Source organism: Malania oleifera, chromosome 7, assembly GCF_029873635.1.
Source record: "Malania oleifera isolate guangnan ecotype guangnan chromosome 7, ASM2987363v1, whole genome shotgun sequence".
In the NCBI taxonomy this organism is placed as follows: domain Eukaryota; kingdom Viridiplantae; phylum Streptophyta; class Magnoliopsida; order Santalales; family Ximeniaceae; genus Malania; species Malania oleifera.
In genome coordinates, this window is record NC_080423.1 from 92,353,168 (window position 1) to 92,376,603 (window position 23,436).

Genomic DNA, 23,436 nt, shown 5'->3' on the forward strand with positions numbered 1-23,436 from the left:
TGGCTTGGTCTAGGCTAACACTTGCACGGTATCGTTGCTATGTGTCCATGGTTCTCGTGATCATGATATCTATGTTAATGCCGCTGTACGGAGTGGTGTGAGATTGGATGGTCGATGTGGTTATGTTTGAGGAGTGTGCTGCTATCGCCCCTGGTGTACGGACCAGTCTGGGTAGACCCATCGGACCTACAAACTAGACTATCGACTTGACAGTGGTCGGCCAACCATTGCCAGGTCCCACCTTCGGGCCACACAACCCAGTCATGTGGGGGTTATACATGACAACAGCCAGCTAACCTACCAGGGATTGTTTTATGTTATTATTATTATGACATAAGTTGAGATATGTTATGAAAATGCAGTATGTTCTGCCATGTTGATATATATATATATATATATATATATGTGTGTGTGTGTGTGTGTGTGTGTGTGTGTGTGTGTGTTTTCCCAAATTTGATGAAACAGTACTAAATGTGTTATATATGATATATGTTGAACACGAATTACTCATGTTGCCACACACTAGTATTAGTTTATTTCCCTTACTGAGAGGTGTCTCACCCCTAAATCTTATACATTTTTCAGGAGCCCCTGATAGGAGAGCGGAAAAAGCCCCGCTAATCTAGAGCAGTGTTTGCCCTCTTTGGAAGGGTAAGTTTTTGGTAGGGACAGTTAGGATTTTTATGGGAATTGTCCCTAGATTTATTTTTGGGATGTATATACCGAGAGATAGTGTTTGTAGTACTCTGGTATGTATTATGCACATTATGATGAGATGTATATGATTTTATACTTTCTGCTGTGTAGGCTTCTGCTGTATGTTTTGTTATATCCCTTTACCCACGGGTCCAGGTGGATGGTGACCTGCTGAGTTGTGATGTTTTATGTTGATATTATATATATATATATATATATATATATATATATATATATGTGGAAAAAATGAGCAGGTCGTGACAAATTCTCATTTCAATATTTTCTTAGAAATTACTCATCGTTATATTTTACACTCCAAAATACCATAATTTAAAATCACTCAAATGCCACACAGTTTATCTGATATTTATATCATAATAATTTTCAGACAAAATATCATATGCTCATTTTCACATATTAATTCAAATAATAATTTTAAAATACTGCTATAATTTATTCTCCTTACCTGACTTACTAAGAGACTCGTTAGGACCCAAATCTTATGTCCTTGGCGCCTGAAATTTAACTCATTCAATTTGCATTTTTCTCAAATTAATTAATCTATTTCTCCAAAATAATACCCATTTAACCTTCCCTAGGTTCCATATACCTCAAATTAATATTTTAATCTATTATTTAAAACCCCCACTTAATTTTCTAAATTTTGCTTGCGGGTCCCAAAATTACACCCACGGCGCTCACCTGGGCCCTAAATTTCAGAAATCCTACTTCAGCCCTAGATGCTCAATATTTTAGTATTTCTAAATTAATGCTAATTAATTAAAAATAAGCCCTTTAATAACCCAAGCAATCAAAATTTAGGGTTTTGGCCCAATACCCCCACGAGAATTCTGTCCTGCTAGACTTGTAGAGAATCATCCCTAGATTCTCGTGGTGGTATCCGTTAGTCAATTGAGCATATATTTTGCAAGAAATTAAAGAAAAAGGGGAAAATGACTTACCTTAGGGAATACGCTTACGTCACTCTTACCACCTATCCGCTCTGATAGAAATGATGGCAGCGGCGAATGGAGTCCAGTGGTATCTTCAGATTTTCGATCGGCTAAAATTTGTCACGAAATCGAGGAGAGAGAGAGAGAGAATGAGAGGAGAGAGAGAGAGAGTTCAGAAGCTGCAGGAAAAGAAGAAAAGAAAAAGTAAAGAAGAAGATGAAGAAGAAGAAGAAGAAGAAATCCTAAAACTGGAAGTTTCAGGATATAATAATAATAATAATAATAATAATAATAATAATAATAATAATATATTTAATTAATATTAATAATAATATATTTTATTAATAAAATAAAAATAAATTTTATTTAATTAATTTTTTTCTTTTTTTTTAAAAATCTGATTAATTAATTAATTAATTAATAATTATTATTTATTATTATTTTTATTTTTTTGGGAATCAATCCACTAATCTTCTATATCCCTTTTTGGGGTTATTACACAAGGTGACCAGTGTTACTCCATGATCCATGTTTTTGACCTCTAGAGTTGCATTGATAAAATGATGTATGAACTATTTCAACATCTCTTCCTCTCCTTGAACAAGGCTCATTAAGTGGGCTAAAGTCTTTGCCATTTTTGGCTGCCGATGAAATGCCCCACAAACTGTTGCTCCATCTAGGAAAAGACCCAATTGAGTCGAGTTTCAATGTTTGGTACCATGCCCTAGTATTCCCCTTTAGGGTTGCCACAAATGCTCGGTGCATCAACATTTTGAAGATGTTGAGGTGGTCCAGGTGATTGACGACCCACCATGTCCTTCTATGTTGGGCATCTTGAATTTACTAGGAAGAGGGATCTCCATTATTTCCTTGATAAAGGAGTAATCATAAGATCTAACTGAGATTTCCCCTATTAAGGATTCATTGTGATATTCTTTTACCAACTTTTCCAGTTGATCAATTTTTTGAGTTTTTCTTTAAATTTCTGGGACTGTTGCTCATTAACGCCAACTTCTATTTTATTTATCGGATCTAATATTTTCAAGGCAGCTTCATATGGTACCATTGCCTTACCCTTAGGTATTGTTTCTACTTGAACAACCACTAGGCCATGTTCTATATAATTTTTTTTTTCTATTGTAAGACATGTCCTCCACCCTCCTTTGGAAGACTAGAATTTGATCTAAAAACACAATTTGCAGCAAATTGTCTAATGATGGGGAGTGAATGGACTAGGAAGATTGATCCCTAGCTATATGTTCGGACTTAAAATTGCGTGATGTAACCATGATTGAGTTTTAGAAAGAAATCCTTCAAAGTTTCCCATAAACGACAGCAAATGTTGTAGTAAAAAATTGTCTAAAAGAATTTGAATTGATCACAACTTCAATTATTTGCTAAAAAAGAAAAAAAAGAAAAAAAGAACACGTCTTGGAGGGTCTAAAGTGTATTCCAATGGATTGTTCCGATGCCTTAATTTGGGAATTTGAAAGAATTATGTGATTGCAACAATAAAAGAGTGAGTGAGAATGAGATGAGATGTCTTACTTTCCTTAAGTAGTCTTTTTTGTAAACACTCAAAATTCCTTCTTATTAGTTTTCTTGTTCATGGATAATTATTTAGATGACAGGGGTTACACTTTGGCCATGGATATGTTAGTAGGGAGTAAAGATTGGTGTACTAATCTCTTGCTTTAATTAACGAACGTTGCCTCCTTTCTATTGATCCTTTGATAGTTTTTCATTTTTTGGTCTTAAAAAAGTTAATGTCGAGCTTAATGTTAGGTTCTCTTTTAGATTATATTAATATATAAATTATGATAATTGATTGATGTCCATATATTTTTTAAACAAATTAATAGAGATAAGATACAAGTTATATAACTACTTTTTTTGAAATATTTAAGAGAAAAAAATAATAAATAGATTGTAAGCACCATTTTTTTAAATTTAAATATATATATTATAAAATATTTAGACATAAAATAATAAATAAGTGTTATGAACTCACAAATGTTAAGATATTAATAAGAAAAGAATAAAATAAATATTTTTTTTTTTTAAAAAATGACTTATATTTGATGAAGTTTCAAAGAAAAAAATTAAAATAAATATATTATATATTTTTTAATGAATACTTAATGGTTACTCATTTATACCCCTTTTATTATTTAAGCAAGTTTAGATCCACCCATTTACAAACAGTTCAAATTTTATCGAGTTTAACTAGAACTTGGTCCATTTAAGTTTCACGGGTTTATGATCCAACCCGAATCCGACCCTTTGATACTCCTACCCTCCGGTATATATTTGTATTGGCGACCCGAAACGCTCCTTAGAAGAGTCGTTAAAGGGTGTTCCGAGTCCTCCTCCCGGCGTTCCCCCCAAACTCCCCAGGTACTTTCCCGATTCTCCTTCCTTCATCATTTGGAGATTTTAGCTTTTTGTTTGATCATTTGACTGTTTGTTTGTTTGATGATACCTGAATCAATGTTAGGACCAATTGTTTTTGGTTTTGATTTCTTATTCATCGAAGCTTTGTCACCGTATGTGCTCCCAACGCTGTTGGATCTGGTTAGGGTTTGAGTTTTTGTTTTTGTTTTTGTTTTTTTTTTAATAGATTTTGGACGCATGTTTGTTATCGAACAATTAAGTTGCTCATAGGGCCGTGTGTTTATGCTGTTATTTTCGAATCTTTGTTCAAGGATTGAGAACGTTGACTTGGAACTGTGAGATTGTTTCAATGCATAACCAGAAATTTTGCTTCCCCTGACAAGAACTTGTTTTGTTCTCTGTATGTGCTAATTAAGTGTTTTATAAGATTTGCGTAATTTGTTTATTTATTGTGGACCTTCCCTGTGGGGGTCCAGGAAAAAATATGCCTTAGGATTTTCCTTTTCTCTGTAGAAAAACACTGAAACAATTTTGGTTGAAAAATATTTTTGGAATCTTTCCTTTTATGCAAAAATATGGTTTGCACAATTAAGTCATCTTTTGGTACCACTGTTAAAAATGTGAAAATAAAACCAAGAAAGTGAAGGAATTAAAAACTAAAAATTGAAAATTGACAACCTGTTTAGTTTGAGTTCCCAAAATAGAAAAAAGTTAAAAATCTAACCAAACGTGTGTTTATTTTTATCCTTGGTAAAATAAAAATTAAAAAATATAATTAGAATTATGGAAAATACTAAAGGGTGTAAGTTAAAATATATTATAATGAAAATAAGAATTACTCTAATTATTCTGTAAATAATTATATTCTGAACTTACTCTAACAATTCTATTATATATTTAAAGGTAAAAAAATGGTGAAAGTGTTTTTTGGATGATTTTTCGCATTTTTAGAAATTTTAATGATGTTCTTATTTGAATTTTATTTTAAAGTCTCATGGAAATTTATTTTTAATTTTTCTTTGTTATACAGAATTGTTTAAGTCAAAAATTGAATTCATGATATTAAAAGACTGCAGTAATGGGTTGCTGCAACAAGTGAAAACCAAACTGTCTTTGCATAACAGCTTAAAATAGACAATAGAATGGAAAACTTGCAAAGTAGTTAAGTGTGTTGTCCTCACCTGCTTTTCTGCCGGCCCGAAACAAGCACATAATTAGAAAACAAAAATAATAACAAACATCTCGTAAGGTCTCTTATATCATCAAAGCATTTTTGAAAATAAATGGTTGTCTGTTACCTCTACATTGTGGTGGCCAAGTGATAGAAATCCTAGCGAAGGGCTGTCACTTCTAGCCATCATACCCAAAATGGTAGGAATTCTTGTCGATTATATGAAGTATGTTCCCCAAAGTTTGTGAGCCAAGTGATAAGAACGCTAATCATCATCCCCAACCTACATAACCATAGATGATAGAAATATTTACTGATTGATTGAAGTCTTAGTTTTTATTATGTGCAAGGAATTATGAGGGAAAAAATATTTTTACTCCAATACTATAAAACATGGCTTTTTTTATTATTATTTTTATTTTTTTAATGGATATTAGGGTACAAATAAGTTATGAATTGGGCAGAATAGTGAACCCAAGAGCTCATTATGCATCCCAACTTTCCTTGCATTCTTCCTACTATTCTTCCCAAGAGCTTATTATGCATCCCAACTTTCCTTGCATTCTTCCTACTGTAAAATTTATATTCTTTCAATGCAGTGCAAAAGATGGCAGATCATCTTTCAAATCAAGTTGAAAATTTAACTAAACATCAAGTTTCATTCCAAATTCTATTATACTCAAATTAAATTTAGAATCAAATCCAAGCATAATATTTCTTTCAAATTAAATTAAGAATCCAACCCAAGCATAATATTTATTTCAAATCATAGTGTTTGAATCCCCCAGTTCCTTGAAACTAAACAAGCATTTAGATAACAAAGTTCCTGGCCCCAAGTTGCTAAAACTAGAGCAATAAATAGAATTTTCTTGTCTTCATGAAGCGTTCGATTGCTCTTTGCCTAATTTTTCCAATGCCTTTTTTGCTAGTGGTGTAGGCCCCTACCTCCCATACTTGCCCAGACCTTCTTGCCCTCCTTTCTTTCCCCTTGAACCCCTTTTTTCCTCCTTTTTTCTCCACTCTTGCTGAACACCTTGTTGCCATCTTCGATAGCCTCCCTAGCAATCACAATTGACAGCCGCTAGCCTCATCTTGTCCAACCCCCCCACAAAGCCACCTTTTTGTTATTATTATTATTTACTATAAAAGTTGAAAAAAGACCATGGGTAGAGGTCCTTATGCAGCCACCCTCCTTGCTGTAGCTCTAAACTATGTTCTCTCTCTCTCTCTCACGCATTTATGTGTTTGTGAGTGAGTGTGTGCATATAAGATAGTGGGTGTGTCTGCGAGCCGGTCACATGCATAATAAGAGGCTTTCTAATAATAGATGCATGCATGTGTGTGAGCTTCCATGTGAGTGTTAGTGTACATTTGTTATGCATCATATATGATTTTGAACGAGTGAACATGAAGGAATATATGCATGTTCTTGGGTGTTTGAGTGTGTGCTTGTATGCTAGTTATGCATGTGTACATAAGCATGCATGTGGTTGAATTTGTATGCATGACAATATATGTATGTAGTATGTACATGTGGGAGTGTAAATGTATGTATAAGTATGTAAAATGCATGTATGGATATGAATCACTTGGATATAAATAATTATACATGCATTATGATATGTATTTATGCATGATGGTGTTTGCATGTGCTTGTGTGTGTATAATGTATAAGTGTTCGTGCTTGTATTTATGTGTGAATGCATGTGTGTAGATGTGAAAGTGTATGCATGCAAGCATGTAGGTGTAGGCATGCATGGATATTTGTCAACGTATATGTATATATATCCATGTGCATGATATATGCATGTATGAATATGCATGTAGATATATATGCATAAATTTGTCAATGCATATTGGAAAATGTGTGCTTGCTTTTATGCTTGATGAGTGCATGTGAGCGTTAGCATGCATGCATGAATGTGGATGTGTCTGTATCTACAAGATGAATTTTTCATGAGTATGGTCATATGTGTGTGCGCATATATGGGCATGCATGTATGTGTGGGTTCATGTGCATGGGATTGTGAGAGCATGCATGATGGTATGAATGCAAGGTGAATGCATGCATGTGTGTATAATAAATTAGGTGAATGTAAGTTAGAATGTATACATGTATGGATGTACGCATCTGTTTGCATGCAAGTTAGATATATGAATGAACATGTTAGTAATTAGATGCATGGATGCGTGTAGATTAAATATGATTCTACATATATGTAATGTGTGTATATGTGTGTTGGGTGATTTAATATACACGTGTGTGTGTGTGAGCATGGATGTGTGAGTATGCATGTGTGAGTATTAATGTGCATATATGTGCTTAATATCATGATACTTATCATTTTCTAACATTATTGTTGGTATTATAAAAAAAATCTCAAAATGTGGTTTGTTCAAAAAATTTGAAGAAAATTCAAAAAATATTCCTAGTTTTTAAACTAATTTAAAATACATTTGCATGTCATCTTGCACCTTTTACTGTAATTTTATTACCTTTTTGCATGCGTGTGAATCATCTCATCAATGATGGAGTGCCAGAGATAGGGCATTTTAAACCTTATTCATTTAGCTATGAGGGGACATTTTGTTTAGTTCAATCACTTAAATTGAGTTACCTAAGTGATTATATTAAATGTGGTACTTTTCCATTTATGTGATTTGCATATTTTCTCTTTTGTTTGTATTTTTTTTGCATGCTCTTGTTTCTTGCATGATACTGACTAGTGTTTTAAAAGGCTCAATTGAGGCTCGCCTCAAGGCAAAGCATACTTAAAACGCCTTGAGGCTCAATCTAAAATACCAAATTCCAAAAAGGCTAACGCATTACAAGTTGAGGCTCACGCAATTTTACAAGAAGCACACCTTTTGCGCCTTTTTAGTTGAGGCTTATGCATTTTGGGTGCGTGATTCTCAAGTTAGACTTGGTTAGAAAATTTTAATTGCATGTTTGTATAAAAAGAATGTCATAATATGAGTTTATTTGTAAAACTCTTGAACCTCAACCTTTCCAAAATAACTGGATTTATATCTTACATCATGAAAATAGTTTGAACTTTGTAATGGCATAGCTATCTCTTGTCATGATTTATGTTATATTCAAGTTAGCAATTTTTGAATGGCCAACAAGTATTTTTCAAAGTACATCTAGTTTTTCTTTTTTACATTATATTTGTGATTTAATAATTTTTACTTTATTTTAAGTATATAATTTATTTAACAAATTTTTATCTTAAAGAACAAATTCTCAAAAGGCTTATGCCCCAACGCCTTAAGGCTTACGCCTCACCTTTTAAGGGCTAAAATGCCTCACCTTATGCCTTCACCTTTTAAAACATTGATACTTGAAATTAGGAATAGTTTCCCAAGAGGGAGGTGAATTGGGATTTTAAAATTTATTTCCCTTTTTAATTCTATTATTTTATTACTTCAATTAATACTTAGATGTAACCACAAGATTAATAAACTCAACCAATGAATAAGATAATTAACCACTTAATCAATAATAAGAAAATTTGCTGAACTAGTATAAGCTTTGTGTTAAATAAAAACTCATGCACAATTCCTCCCAATATTAAGCTTTTAAACAAGCTTTCAGATTAATAAGTTAAGAATGATTAACCAATGTAGTCCCTTTCGGTTTCCGTAATCAATGTTGATCAATCCAAAACAAATTATCTTTCGGTTTATTTAACAACCAAATACTTAGTTTTTCAATTTTAGAACAACCACACAAATTGTAAATATCGCTGAAAAATAAAGAGCAGGGAAGAGAAAGAATAACACGAGACTTTTATGAGGTTCGGCTTCAACACAGCCTACGTCCTCGCCCTTGGCAAAACCTACCAAAGGATTCCACTATTTGCAGCTCCTTTACCGGGCGGAATAACACCGATTACAATCACTCCTTTGTTAAGGCTAGAGCCTGCCTTCTCCAAACAATATATCTGCGTTTGGTCATTGATCCAATAACCTGGAATTTTCCAAAATCTACAAGAGAAACAATAAGAAGATTGTGTACAAAGAACGCTCACACAAAGAGCAAGTTAGTACAATTCAAAACTATGTACTTTAAAAGATAAATATCAAGAATGAAATACACTTTTGAAGCTTAACAAAAATTTCACCAAACTCCCTTTTCTCCAGATGAGAAATCAGCAATATAACTTCAGGGATTGATGAACAACAATCTCAGAATCACAGCATTTTCAGTTTGCAAGAGATGAACAAGATGAGACTTTGAGAGCAAGAGAGCTTATGAGAGATTTTCAAAACTTGGTATATTTTGACTTAGAAGAACCATGTATTTATAGGCAATCAGACTTGTTTCTTTGTTGCTAAAGTTTCCTTTGAGTGTTTCCTAAGATTTTAGAAAGTTTGGAGCCCAAGCAACTGTTATTTAAAATATTAAATTTTAAAAAAATTTGCCTGTTGAACAGTGTTCAGATGACTGAACACTTGAGTTTAGTCATCTGAGGTTTTTGAGTCGTAAAAAAAATGAACTGGACACAGGGTCAAACGACCGAAGATGAGGTTCAGATGACCGAAGAGTCGGGTTCAGATGACCGAAGTCCAAGTTCAATCATCTGAACTGCTACTGCCTGTTTCTGTTTCCTCCCAGAAAATCTTCGGACGTCTGAACTTATTCTTCAGACGTTTGAAGATAATCTTCAGTCATCTAAAGTTGAAGTTCAGTCATCTGAACTGACTTTCTTTTTTGAATTTTTCTCTTTTAGTGATAAAAACTGATTTGCTCTCTTTCTTTTAATCTTTATAAAACTTATTTCGGGAATTTTAGAAAATCTCTAAGTTCACATAATCCCCAAGAAAGCTTCAAAAGATATTTCAATAAATATTTAACCCTTGAAGTACTTACATTGGTTTTCCTAAAAATCTTATTTGCTAATCTTTGAGATCTTCCACTTCCTTTTTTGCTTTCGAAGTCCTTTGGATGTTTGCATGAGCTTGTTTTAGCTTCCCTTGCTTTGGTCAATATTAAGCTATATTAAGCTTCTTGTTGACTCTTCTTGAAGGTCATCTAACTTGATGGTCCACAATAATCTTTGTTTTCCTAAAACATCATAACTTAACTTTTTCAAGTTAAAATGTCCTTTGTTTGTTATCACCAAAACTGATTGCAAAAGCCTAGTTAGGCCAACAATACTGATGAATCGTTATTGTATAATTAATTTAATGATAACGGAATTTGAAAGTATGACATCCTTTTGAAACTCTCAAGGTGAGAGTAGTCACTGCAGTAGCGGGATTGTTCAATATTAAAAGGTTGGTAAACTAAATCAACATGGAAGAGTTAGTTAAGTTCAAAAGGATAATCAAAGGCTAATGATATACCATCAATTGATTGGGCGTATAAGAGGCGTTGATACCTTGACAATGATACCTTACTTTTGCATAATCGCACTCTTGAATTCTATTTTGATTACGTTAAGTAGGATTATTAATTCAGGAACTTTTGACTTATGACTCTTATTTAGAGGGGTTATCCACTTGAAGTTTGTTACAAGTGGGAAGTTTTGTGTTGAGGGCTCACGGTGTAATTTAATTGTATTATCATGTAAGTGTATATTGGGGTTTCCATATTGGGGTTATATATACATATTATAGCCAAGGGTTAAAACTCTAAGGCAATTTTCATTTGATGATAGTGGAAATTGCGTATGGGTTCTGTGGACATAGGCAAATTATCGAACCACGTAAATTCATTATTTTTCTTATCTCTTTTTGAGATTTATTTGTTTTTCGTATTTGGTGTGTGTGCGCGCGTGTGCATAACCTTAGGGCGTGATTTCACAACAATTGGTATCAAAGCACCAGGTTCATGCTAGTTTTTTCTAGGGTTTGCTTCTGGATTGTACCAAGGATGAGCGAGATGAAAACTAGATTCGAAAAGTTCAATGGTAGAGGGAACGTTAGCTTGTGGCAGATGCGAGTGATTGATTTGTTGGTTGAACAAAAGGTTTATAGGCTTTGACAAGAAAGAAATTAGAGAATATTGATGAAGATGATCGGATGGAACTAGAATTGATCGCTTTCTGTACTATCTGATCTTGTTTGGCAGATTCTATAATATTCTATGTGACAGAGGGGAAAATTGTCAAGGGTTTATGGATGAGTTGGAAATCCCGTATATGTTGAAGAGAATACTAACAAATTGCTCTTGAAAAATTCATTTTTGATTTCTTCATATGCTTGAGGATGAAGATCTAAATCAACATATGAATCAATCCAATCAGATTATCAATGGTTTGCTCAAAGTGGATGTGAGGATTGGCGATGGAGATAAAATTTTGATGTCGTTATCAACCCTTCCTTCTTCTTCTGAACATCTGGTTATGAAACTACTCTTGGGAAATCCATTTTAAGTTATGAAGAGGTTTTTGGGGTTCTTAGGTCAAATGAGACTAGAAGAAAACTCAACAAAGAGGATAATGAATTAGGGGGCTTGGTTGCCAAGGCCGAACATAGGAGAGGGAGATCCTAGGAGAAGTATACCCAGAGGTGCAAATCGAAGTCTAGATCAAAGGCCAAGAAGTTAAGGGGTGTCATTAGCAGGATTGTCCTTTTTGGAAGAAAGAGGAAGACAAGAAATACCGCCCTTCAAGCTTTGTAAGTGTGGTTACAGATAGTTCAGACAACGAAGAGCTCTTGCTTGTTGCTTTAGGTAACAATTTTTTTTAGGATACTTAGACTATGGATTCTGGTTGTTCCTTTCATTATTTGCCCATATAGGGTGTGGTTTGATACTTACTGGGAATGTGATGATGGATCAGTAGGGTGATCATCCTTGTCTTGTAATTGGAGTTGGTACTGTGAAAGTTAGCATGTTTGATGACATTGTTAGAACATTATAAAATGTTAGACATGTTTTGAAATTGAAGAATCTGCTTTCCTTAGGTTACTTAGAAAATACTTTGCATGGGCTTTTAGTAATTTCGAAAGTGGAATCCTAATGGTTTTAAAAGGGTTCTATGATTGTTATGAAGAGTAAACGAGTTGATAACAATTTGTATTAGTTAATAGGTAGTACAATTGTGGATAGTGCAACAACTGCTTCATTGGATACTGACACAGTTGACGCTACGCTCTAACATATGTGCTTGGGACATATGAGTGAGTAGGGTATGATGGAACTCTATAAGAGAAAATTGTTGAAAGGATTGAAGGAGTGCAAAGTTAGTTTTTGCAGTGTTGTGTTTTGAGTAAACAATGCAAAGTGAAATTCAAGCTATCTTTCGAAAGAGCAAAGATATTATAAATTATGTTTACAGTGTTGTTTGGGGGCTTATAAGGGTGCCAACTAAGAATGAAGCTCAGTATTTTGTTAGCTTCATTCATGATTACTCTAGAAAGCTTTGGATTTATTTCATGAAGGAAAAGTCAGAGGTATTCTCCAAATTCAAGTAGTGGAAGACAGTGGTTGAGAAACAAATGGGAAAGTTAGTAAAGTGTCTTAAATCAAATAATGGGTTAGAGTACAAGTCTGATGAGTTTTTGAACTTTTGCAGGTCTGAGGGAATTGTCAGACATTTTACAGTTTGTCACACTGCACAATAGAATGAGGTGGCTAAAAAGATGAATATGACTTTACTTGAGAAAGTTAGGAGTTGAGACTACATGCAGAATTGCCCAAAAATTTATGGGAAGATGCAGTTAGCACAACTTGTTATATTATTAACAGGGCACCTTCTGCAAAGATGGATGGTAAAGTGGATGAGGAAGTTTGAACTGGTCAAGAGGTTGACTACTCTAAATTGAGGATCTTCAGTTGTCTAGCATACGCTCACATTCATAGTGAGCTTTGATCCAAACTAGACTCTAAATCCAAGAGGTGCATTTTTATTAGCTATGAAAACGGGATTAAAGGCTTCAAGTTATGAGATCCAAAAGATAAGAAGGTATTTATGAGTGGAGATGTGGTGTTTGATGAGACATCAATGCTAAGTTACAAAGAAGATGGACAAGGTAGTAAAGTTGACAAGAAGTAGCCAAAGGTGCAGGTGGAACTTGGTAAAGTATAGGACCAGCAACCAAAGGTGCCCTTTGTTAAGCAACATGATTAGCGAGAACCAAATTACCATGGTGTAGCTATAGACAGACCAAAATGCATTATCTATATATTGCGGAGATATAGTTTTTGAGGATATGATCTCCTTTGCTCTTGTTAGTGGAAGTGGAGATCCATACTCTTTTAGGATGCAATTTTTGGCCCAGAGAAACATAGGTAGATGGAAGCTATGATGTTAAAGGTGAAGTCTTTGCATAAAAGTCTGACTTGGGAGTTGGTGAAACTTCCGAAGGGAAGGAAAGCAGTGGGATACAATCATACAAATGGGAGTTTAGGAATAAAGATGATATTTCAAAAAGAGGCGGTAAGCGATCCAAGGCCAGACTAGTGGTAAATGGGTATTCTCAAATGATATTTCAGAAAGAGGTGGTAAGCGATCCAAGGCCAGACTAGTGTTAAATGGGTATTCTCATGGGGAAGGGATACTATGATTAGGTATTTTATCCGGTTGCCCCATATATCTCCATTTGGCTTTTGTTGGCCATGGCAGCTCAATTTGGTTTGGAGTTAAGAGTAGCTAGATGGTAAAACAACATTTCTTGATGATGACTTAAAAGAGCAAATTTATATGGAGCAACTAGAAAGTTTCATAGAACTTGAGAAGGAGAATTATGCTCATATATTGAAGAAATCATTTTATGGTTTGAAGCAATCGTCAAGGTAGTGGTACAAGTGCTTTGATTCGTACATGATGAGTATCGAATATACCCACCGTGAGTATGATTGTTTTGTTTATTTTAGAAGTCTATTTGATGGTTCATTTATCTTTCTACTGCTATTTGTTGATAATATGTTGATTACTATAAAGAATATTTGTGATGTCAATGGTTTAAAATCCTTATTAAGGAACTTGAGATGAAGGGTCTTGGGGTTGTAAATAAGATCCTTGGGATGGAAATACCGAGAGATTGGAATGATTAGAAGCTTTGGGTCTCTCAAAAGGCTTACATAGGGTGGGTGTTGGAGAGATTTAGCATGAGCCATTCTAAGCCAATGTCTACACCATTAGCAAATCATTTCAAGCTATCTTCAACACAATGTCCACAATTAGAGGAGGATGTGGAGGAGATGTCAAGGGTATCATACGCCAACGTAGTGGGTTGCTTGATGTATGCCATGGTTTGTACTTGTTCACATCTTCTACATGCAATTAGTATAGTGACTAAGTTTATGACAAATTTGGGCAAGGAGCATTGGAGTGCTTTGAAGTGGGTCCTTAGGTACTTGAAAGGCACTACAAATTCTAGAATTGTATAGGATAGGATTCAACTTTAATATAGGGATTTGATGATGCAGATTATGCAGGAGAATTGGATGACAGGAGGTCCACAACAGGTTATGTATTCACTATGGCAGGTGGACCTATTTGTTGGAAATCCATCTTAGGGTTAGTTTTTGCATTATTTACCACTAGGCTGAGTACATGACAGTGATAGAGGCTGCAAATGAGGCTATGTCGTTGAAAGGATTGGTAACTGGACTTGGCATAAAGCAACAAACTATTTATTTGCGTTGTGATAATTAGAGTGCTATTTACTTATTAATGAATCAAGTTTGTCATGTCAGAACAAAGTGCATTGTAGTTAGATATCACAAAATGAGAGAGTTGATTAGTACAAATGAAATTCAGTTGGTTAAGGTGACTACACAAGAAAATGCATCTGACATGTTGATGAAGGTTGTTACTAAGGAGAATTTTTGGCATTGTTTGAACTTACTCCTTATTGCTAGTTGCTGAATTTGTAATATGCAGTTTTAGGTAGAGGCATGGGTCTCAAAGCTCCCGAGGGGTGAATATTCATCAAGATGGAGATTGTTGAGTTATGACTCATATTCAGAGGGGTTATCCACTTAAATATTGTTACAAGTGGGAGGTTTCACACGGAGGACTCAGGGTGTAATGTAATTGTATTATTATATGAGGGTATTTTAGGGTTTTCATATAGGACTATGTATATATTGTAGCTAATGGTTGAAACTTTAAGAAAATTTTTGTTTGATAATAGTGGAAATTGTGCAGGGGCTCCATAGACATAGGCACATAGTTGAATCACGTAAAATCATTGTTCTTCTTCTCCTTTTTGATTTTTCCTTGTTTTTTGTATTTGCTTTGTGTGTGTGCGCGAGCGCGCATATCCTTGGGGCATGATTTAACTACACAGGAAAATAACAGTTAGTGATGTCTCCATTGAATATGTTACCTATAATCTCACACATTGCTCTCACTTGCTCAATTGCCCATCTAGGTTGGGGCAGTCCTCCTCTAGGACGCATTGACATGAGAAAAATGCCCATTTATTAAAATTGTTTATTTAATGATTTTGTGACCCATACAACTTTTTTTCTTACTAAAAAATATACATAATAAATAAATATTTAATTTTTTTCAATTGCTTATGATTTTCCAAAATTTCACTCCTCCATCTCCAACACTAATGCAAAACTGCCACCATTCTTTCACCCTCTTATCTCTTCTTTAACCCTTGCACTTCACCCCCACCCACATACATCCTTTGTAACATCTTCCTTCTTGCAAACCCCTCCTGAATCCTTCTTGTCGTAAGTCCTAGCAACATAAAAAAATCCACCCTCCTTTACATCTTAGTTGCCAAATCTCCCCCACCAACTAGTGGCAAATAACCTATAATAGGTGGGGGCTAAAGCTCATGCAAAAATACTTTTATTTATTTATTTTTATTTTTTAAGATTATTATTATTATTATTTTGGCCCTTAATCTAATAGAGGAAAATGCTCTTGATCAGGTGAATTGGTGGAAAAGATTCATGTAGCCGACCCCACCTAGCGGGACTTGAGGCTTGTTGTTGTAAGATTATGTTTTTATAATTATTTGTTTATAATCTTAAATTGTTATGATATCAATTTAAACATAACATTAGAGTTCTAATCAATATTAAAAATTCAAACTTTCACTACATTGGGTTTCATCCTTATTTGCATTTCTTTCTCTATTTTTTTACTTTAATTTTAAAATCCTAAATTTTATATATTAGAACTTAAACCTTCTACAAAAGCAAGTTAAGTGGGTGCAATCCTAAAAAGACTCGCAACTTCAAACCTCTCACATATATAATATGGGAATATTTTTGTCAATTGAGTGAGGGGCTAAGCCCACACTGGGCTCATTGCAGATCTGCTCATGCCATTTATGGATCCCTCTCTGCCAATCCTTTTATTGCAAGCTTTCTGCCTATGGCATCTAACATGACTCATGCCTTCCCCTCCTCACCGTCGTGAAAGTTAGAAGGTTTGGGCCTCTTAACCAAGGAAGACCATTTCATCCATATAATGCCTTTCCTATGGAAGAAAACCAAAGCACCTCGAATTTCTCATCTTGTTGCCAATCTCCATTCGCCAAAGTGAGGTAGATCATTGCTCGTTGAAACTAGCTTACGCACTTCCCTCACTAATCTCTTTTTCAAGAACCAAGATTGCCTTAAAAAATCATCCAAGAAAAAGAAAACAAGCTGTCCTCTTAAGATTTCTGGACCAGATTTGAATTCGACCAATAAAACTTCCTCTTGAGATTGTGTTGTTTTATAGGTCGTTTAAATCATGACAACCATATGCCAAAATGGCCAAAATGGTGATGGCAACTTTGTAGAAGATGCGAGTGAGGCTAATTGTTTAATGGGTGCTAAAAAAAGTCGATGATAATAAGGGTTTAGTTTGGAGTGGTTTTTTTTTTTTTGTTTTTGTTTTTGTTTTTGTTTTTTTGATAGTATTTAAAATTTTATATAGTTGGTCCTAGCCTAGGGATGAAGAAGCTTGTGGTGGGATTGGATCACAATGATTGACTTTCATGCTATTATTTCTAAAGTATGTTGGGAAACATGTGTTTTGTCTCTTTGAGATTGTGTTTTGTGGCGTAAAAAAGATTTAACTCTTTGATTCAAACAGTTTTGGTCTTAGTTCAGCAAAGATGTTTGAGAGTGTCCAAGAAGATAGATTTCAAAATAATTAAAGATTTTTTTAGAGAGTGGGTCGCTATGAGATTGGGAGTTTTCAAAGATGGAGAACTAGCGACCAAAAGAGGATGGCTTACAGGAGGCGTGTGTAGAAGAGGAATTTTTGTGAATTGTAACTTCGTAAGGAGTGAAGAAAAAAAAAGAGAAAAAATTGTTAATTTTATACTATAAATAATTTTCTTTAAAAGAAAAAAAAATTGAAATGAGCTGATTTTGAAATTATTATGTAACCATTTTTAATGAAAGGGTATTTTTCCTAAATAGAAAACGAGAAATTATTCTCATTTTATTGTAAAAATTAAAAGTTTAATAACAAGGACAAATTTAGTCCATAATTTACCAACTGATGAGGCCATTATTTTACCCCAGAACTTACAACTTACTTATTACAACTTACTAATAATAAAAATAACACGATCAGAAGCCGTCCACTGTCTTGAGCCTTCTCTGATTAAGGCAATAATAACCATCTGCCCCTAACCATCCTGCACCCTATCCCCTTCCCCTCTTTGAAAAAATAAATTAGGGCAACATTGCCAGTCAAAACCAATCCAAAGCTTTCCTCTTCAAAGCTTCTACAATCCTGCACCGATCTGTTTTGCCTCATGTAATATGAAACCTAATCTGCACTTTTTCTGTAGATCTCTTCAGAAATCCTCGTTGAATGTTCGTATTTGTACCTATTTCATCACGTTTTTGTTTTGTTTGCATGCTTATTAGGGTTCAATTCATTCTGAGGCACCTATTACTGTCATTGTTTTTAATATTGGGGATGTATATTCTGATTCATTATTATTATCATTATTATTTTTTTTTTCAGTTCGGTTTCATGCCCGGAAGGTTTTGATAAAAGATCTGGAGATCAATGGAGAGAGAGCTAGTGGAGCTGTTTGAATCGGCAAAGAAGGCTGCGGACGCAGCGGCAGGTGAAGGGGTTTCCTCGAGTGGTCCTGAGGTGTCGCGATGCATCGATGTGTTGAAACAGCTTAAGAATTCTCCTGTGTCGTATGATGTTCTCGTTTCAACGCAGGTATGAGGCTTGACTGAGGCCCTAGACTTCAGATTTATTGTTTCCTTGGTGCTGTTTCTTTTTTTTTGTTTTGAAAACCACTGAATGTTGTTAGGAACTGACTGAATTTGATGTTCTGTTTTTCTTTGATCAGTAAAACAAGGATTTTGCTAAAACCAAAAAAAAATTAAAAATCACACGGGGTAGACAGAAGAGTAAGATACAGGAGAATCAAACAAGTTGATTTTTGTGGTTGTTATATATTTAGGTCTTAAATATGTTTGAACAAATTTTGCTGCTGCTGCTGCTGTTGTTGCAGTTTTTTTGGGGTGTTCTCACTCTCTCTCTCTCTCTCTCTCTCTATATATATATATATATATATATATATATATATTTATATATATGTGTGTATACACAGAGAGGGATGGAGAGAGAGATGGGGGAATGCTTTTGACTATTCGGAAACTTTGTTTAAAGGTAAGGAATGGAGTGTTTTTGCCACTTTGAAGTAGCAAACGAAAGTGCTTTTTATGCTGTACCTCCAGTTGGAGGCAGGAATCTTGTCTCTGTATTTTTTTCTTTTTGTTTTAGGGCAAGGTGAAAGCATAAAATCCTAGAAAAATACAGGGCCAGTACATAGTTTCTTTAACTTTATATTTTGTGTTGCAACCATGAGCAATGCCATGCCTCCTGCCATTGGTTTAATTATATTGAGTTTCTAATAACTTTCCTTGTAGAGAGAGGATCATCTCCTCATTCATGTGAGTTCTTTATCTCCTCCCCCAAACTTTAAGCACCTAGCTATGGAAATATCAAGTGCCATTGGGTACATCAGAATACTTGTATACTCATATTTTATGGTTAAGATAGCAATCTTTTGCTTGTATTATTTGACAATGCATATTGTGGGCAGTCAACCTAAATTCTGAGTTCATTTGGTGGTGATTAATTTTAAGTAAATATATTGTACACAAAAGTTGGTCAATTGATATATCTAGAATACCAATGTTGAAATTTTGACCGACATACATGTAGAATTCCAACAAAAAGTTGAATTCATTTACATGGCAAATAACTGTCACATGATAAGTCCTTGATATTAGTTACAGAAATGATACATATTAGGCTTTTTGGGCAAATATCCATTTTGTTATAAAAAAGTTGTAAAACTATACTAAACTGCATAATTTTGACTGGAAGAGTAGCTCATCCAATGCACGTGAGAGAAAATTGATAGCAACATAACTAATAAAATAGTTGTCAAATTGAGATATGAATTGTGAGTCGAAATTCCAGTTTTGGGAATCGAGAATCAAATCATAAGATTTGGTACTAATTTCCAAAATCAATTCTAAATGATGTGCATATATTGATATACAAACTACAAGCAAAACAGTAGAATACATTTAAATTTTGACAATAAAAAATCAAATTTCATGTGTATGCTTTCCCTAAACAATTGAAAAGTAAGAGAATAAATTGGAAATATTAATAAATAATGAACTTTATGTTGTTTAAAGGAAGGAATCAAGAAAAAAGAGTAAAAAGTTGAACTTTGGTGTTTATCAACAATTAAAAAAACAATAATATTTCATTCATATTCTTTCTCGGATTAAGAAGAAAAAAATAAACCTTAAAAATGATAATAATTGAACAAACTACTAAAAAATCAACTTCTAAACCTTAACAATATAACGAGACAAGGGTAGCACCTTAGCTGGTGAGTGTTTCGTTGCTTCTTCTCAATGGCAGGACACTATACTCTTGCTCCTAGAGTGAAGAAGATTTTGTGAAGACAACATCAGACCTAAAGTTCTATTTTCTCCTTTTTTTTCAGCACAAAACTGATATAGACCATGAATGGAAGGTAATCGTGTAAAAATAAAAGCAATAAAAAAAGAAAGGAATGTTGTTTTTTGGGGTTTCAAACTAGTTGGGTTTGTCAGGATATGATAGGCCCAGAATTGTGTTAATCTATAGATTTGGTTCGAATCATTAGATTCATGATGGTGAGTCAATAGGTTCATAATGATTCAGTTGTTTTTGGATTTGTTAATGTGGTTCAGATCGATTTAATGTAGAAGTGGTATGAATCTTACAAATCGAATTGTGAATGATAAGATCCTAACAACTATGCTCTAATATAGAAGGGAAGGACTGAACACATTTGGGTTTTCCCTCTTTGTTCTGGCTTGAGAGATTCTCATGATTTCCTTCTTTTTTTACCTGCTTCTGTGTGTGTTGATATATTATATTAGTTGTGCTGGTATAATGTGTGTAGTTATTGCACATACAGGTAATATGACATACATGTACTTTTACAAAATCTACCTTAATTTGCATTCCATGTATCCTTTGTTTTTAAAAGAACATTATTTCAAGCAAAAAAAAAAATGAATTATGTTACTTCGATGTGTTTATATGATGCAGACCAGATAGCACACCAGTGAGCAGTAATTCAATTGACATTTACTTGAGTTGGGATTGTAAGACATGGTTTAATGGCTCTCAACTTTTTGTGAATGTTGTCCTAGATTAAGTAGAGTCTGGGAAAGAACTTATGTAGCCAACACCCCCCAGTGGGACTTGAGGCTCTGTTATTGTTGTTACTTTGCATGTCTTTATTACTGGTTATGGTTTTGCACTTGATGAGATGCATATTATGCAATTCAATAAACAAGCAATGTGAGATTGATATGTAACTAACTAATCCCATCTCATTTGAAGATAATTATAGAGTAACTACATTCTAACCTCAATGTATGTATTTCCTGCATGATTGAGCAAATATATATATATATATATTTTGGTAGGGGGTGTTGCTTTTCATTTTACTTTTAAATTTTTACCCGTAAGATATTTAAAAAGAACTTGTTGAATGTTTGTTCATGCTAGTGATAATTTCCATTATCAAAATTTAATTTTGTCATCTAATGTATTATGTGACATTAATTTCAGGTTGGAAAACGGCTTCGTCATCTCACAAAACATCCAAGGGAGAAAATCCAGGTTGTGGCTTCTGACTTGCTTGATAAGTGGAAAAAGATAGTCATTGATGAAACGACCAGAAATAAGAAAAATGGTAGCTTAGAAAATAAATGTTCAACCAAGATGGAGGTTGCAAAAGCAGAGACTGCCAGAGTTGAGAAGGTTCAGAAGTCAGTAGCAGTAAAGGTTGAGAAAGTGGAGAAATCTGAGACAGTCAAGGTTGAGAAAATTGATATAAGCAATTTAATGAAACCTGGGAGTACTTCAACCTCAGAAACTATCAAGGTTGAGAAAAACAATGGGGTTTCTGTTAAGGTTGAAAAGATCTCCAGGGAAGAGAAACCAACTTCCAGCATCAAGAAACCATTGCAAGCTGCCAATGGCCCTCCTAAGCTGACTTCAATGATCAAGTGCAATGATGCTTTGCGCGACAAAATTCGTGAGCTCCTTTTAGAGGCCCTGTCCAGAGTTGCTGGTGAGGCTGATGAGGGCATTAAGGATGAAGTGGATGCCTGTGATCCAATACGGGTGGCAGTCTCAGTGGAATCTGTAATGTTTGAGAAAATGGGCCGATCTAATGGGAGCCAAAAGGTTAAATACAGGTCTATAATGTTCAACCTCAAGGACTCAAACAACCCGGATTTAAGGAGAAAAGTTCTTCTTGGCCAGGTTAAGCCCGAGATGCTTATGACAATGACTCCGGAAGAAATGGCAAGTAATCAAAGGCAACGCGAGAATAAACAAATAAAAGAGAAAGCCCTGTTTGATTGTCAGCGCGGTGGCGCACCAAAAGCCACTACTGATCAGTTCAAGTGTGGCCGTTGTGGGCAGCGCAAGTGTACTTACTATCAACTGCAGACCAGGAGTGCAGATGAACCCATGACGACGTTTGTGACTTGTGTAAACTGCAACAACCATTGGAAGTTCTGTTAGGGCATATTTTCTGTTGCAGTGACAATTGGGCGGTCACAGATGGACAGCTGATTAGCTGTGAAGTTCCATCATTCCTTATAATGGATCAAAGCTTATGCTTTGGTCTTTGTCTCTTTCAGACAAATCTTTTCTGCCATAATTAATTGCTATAGGGATAATTTGTTTTTCAAGTTTTATCCAAGTGAGTTATTTAGACTTAGAATGTATGGATTAGTTGTAGGATCTGTGCCAAACCCTAAGAAAGGTGCATTTTATTGAGTCAAAAGTTTTCTTCTCTAAGCTTATTTGGCTCCTTGATCATGTTAGTTGGTACTGTAAGGCATTGCTTATTCTATTCGAGAGTTTTCATTTATCAAGTCAATGGCGAGACTTTGTATAAAGTGATTTGCGTTTGGTAAACTGCAACAGCATAACAACAGCAGACAGCAAAAACATGCTACCGTGAAAACCATGCCAAACAACCTTTCTGGGCTTTCACAACGCTTTTGCACAGGCAGTCGAAGCTCCCCATCCTGGGCTTTTTATGTTTTGTTTTATTCTGTTTTATTTTTGTTTTTTGTTTCTATTTTTTTTAATGTGCTCACTGCCTTATGCTTGTAGTTGAATGTACTTGAGTAAATTAACAAAATCTACAATTATATGCCTGTCTTTCCAGTGTAGACATGTTAATTATGTATCATCAGTATTCATTTATTATGTTTTGGTTACTTTTAAAAAGTGAGGTATGGAAGTAGTTTCTAGCACACTTGGCATGTGACCGTGAGTACAAAACACGGGACCTTAAGGTGTAGAAAGGTATAGACTTGGAAGGAATATCCTATGTTTGGATAGGTCTTAAATTTGATGTTATATTGAATTTGAATGAAATATTATATAAAATTATGTTAAAATTTATCCAAATGCAGATATGCTTTCAAAAATACAATGATTCAATCTACTTACAAATTTGGCATGGAGGAATTCCTATCCCTACTAGTCTTTCTCCACCAGCACTTCCTTGAGAGGAAGTTAAATCTTTGAATAGTCGAGCTCGAGCTCGAATCCTATTGAGTATTAGGAGAAAATATTGCACGTACCTGATGTATTGATGAAGATGTTAATTAATACATCTAGTGTATTGGTTAGTTTGTTGATTGGTACAGGATCAATCAATATTATTTCAACATTATTTCCATAGTATGCCTGCAGGACCCATTAGAGTGTAAGCATATAAATTATG

The 23,436-nt window shown here is 34.4% G+C and overlaps 1 protein-coding gene across 2 annotated transcripts; it reads left to right on the forward strand.

Moving 5' to 3' along the window:
• The first annotated feature begins 3,842 nt into the window (after window positions 1–3,842).
• On the forward strand, window positions 3,843–22,861 carry LOC131159884 (transcription elongation factor TFIIS). 2 transcript variants are annotated; one of them, XM_058115095.1, is made up of 4 exons: window positions 3,853–4,046; window positions 16,064–16,125; window positions 18,108–18,317; window positions 21,255–22,861. In XM_058115095.1, the coding sequence occupies exons 3-4, from the start codon at window positions 18,153–18,155 to the stop codon at window positions 22,215–22,217; spliced, it is 1,128 nt and encodes a 375-aa protein (XP_057971078.1). In that variant the 5' UTR covers window positions 3,853–4,046; window positions 16,064–16,125; window positions 18,108–18,152; the 3' UTR covers window positions 22,218–22,861. The 2 variants fall into 2 exon arrangements, with proteins under 2 accessions (XP_057971077.1, XP_057971078.1); XM_058115094.1 differs by lacking the exon at window positions 16,064–16,125 and having other exon boundaries at window positions 3,843–4,046.
• Window positions 22,862–23,436: the final 575 nt, after the last annotated feature.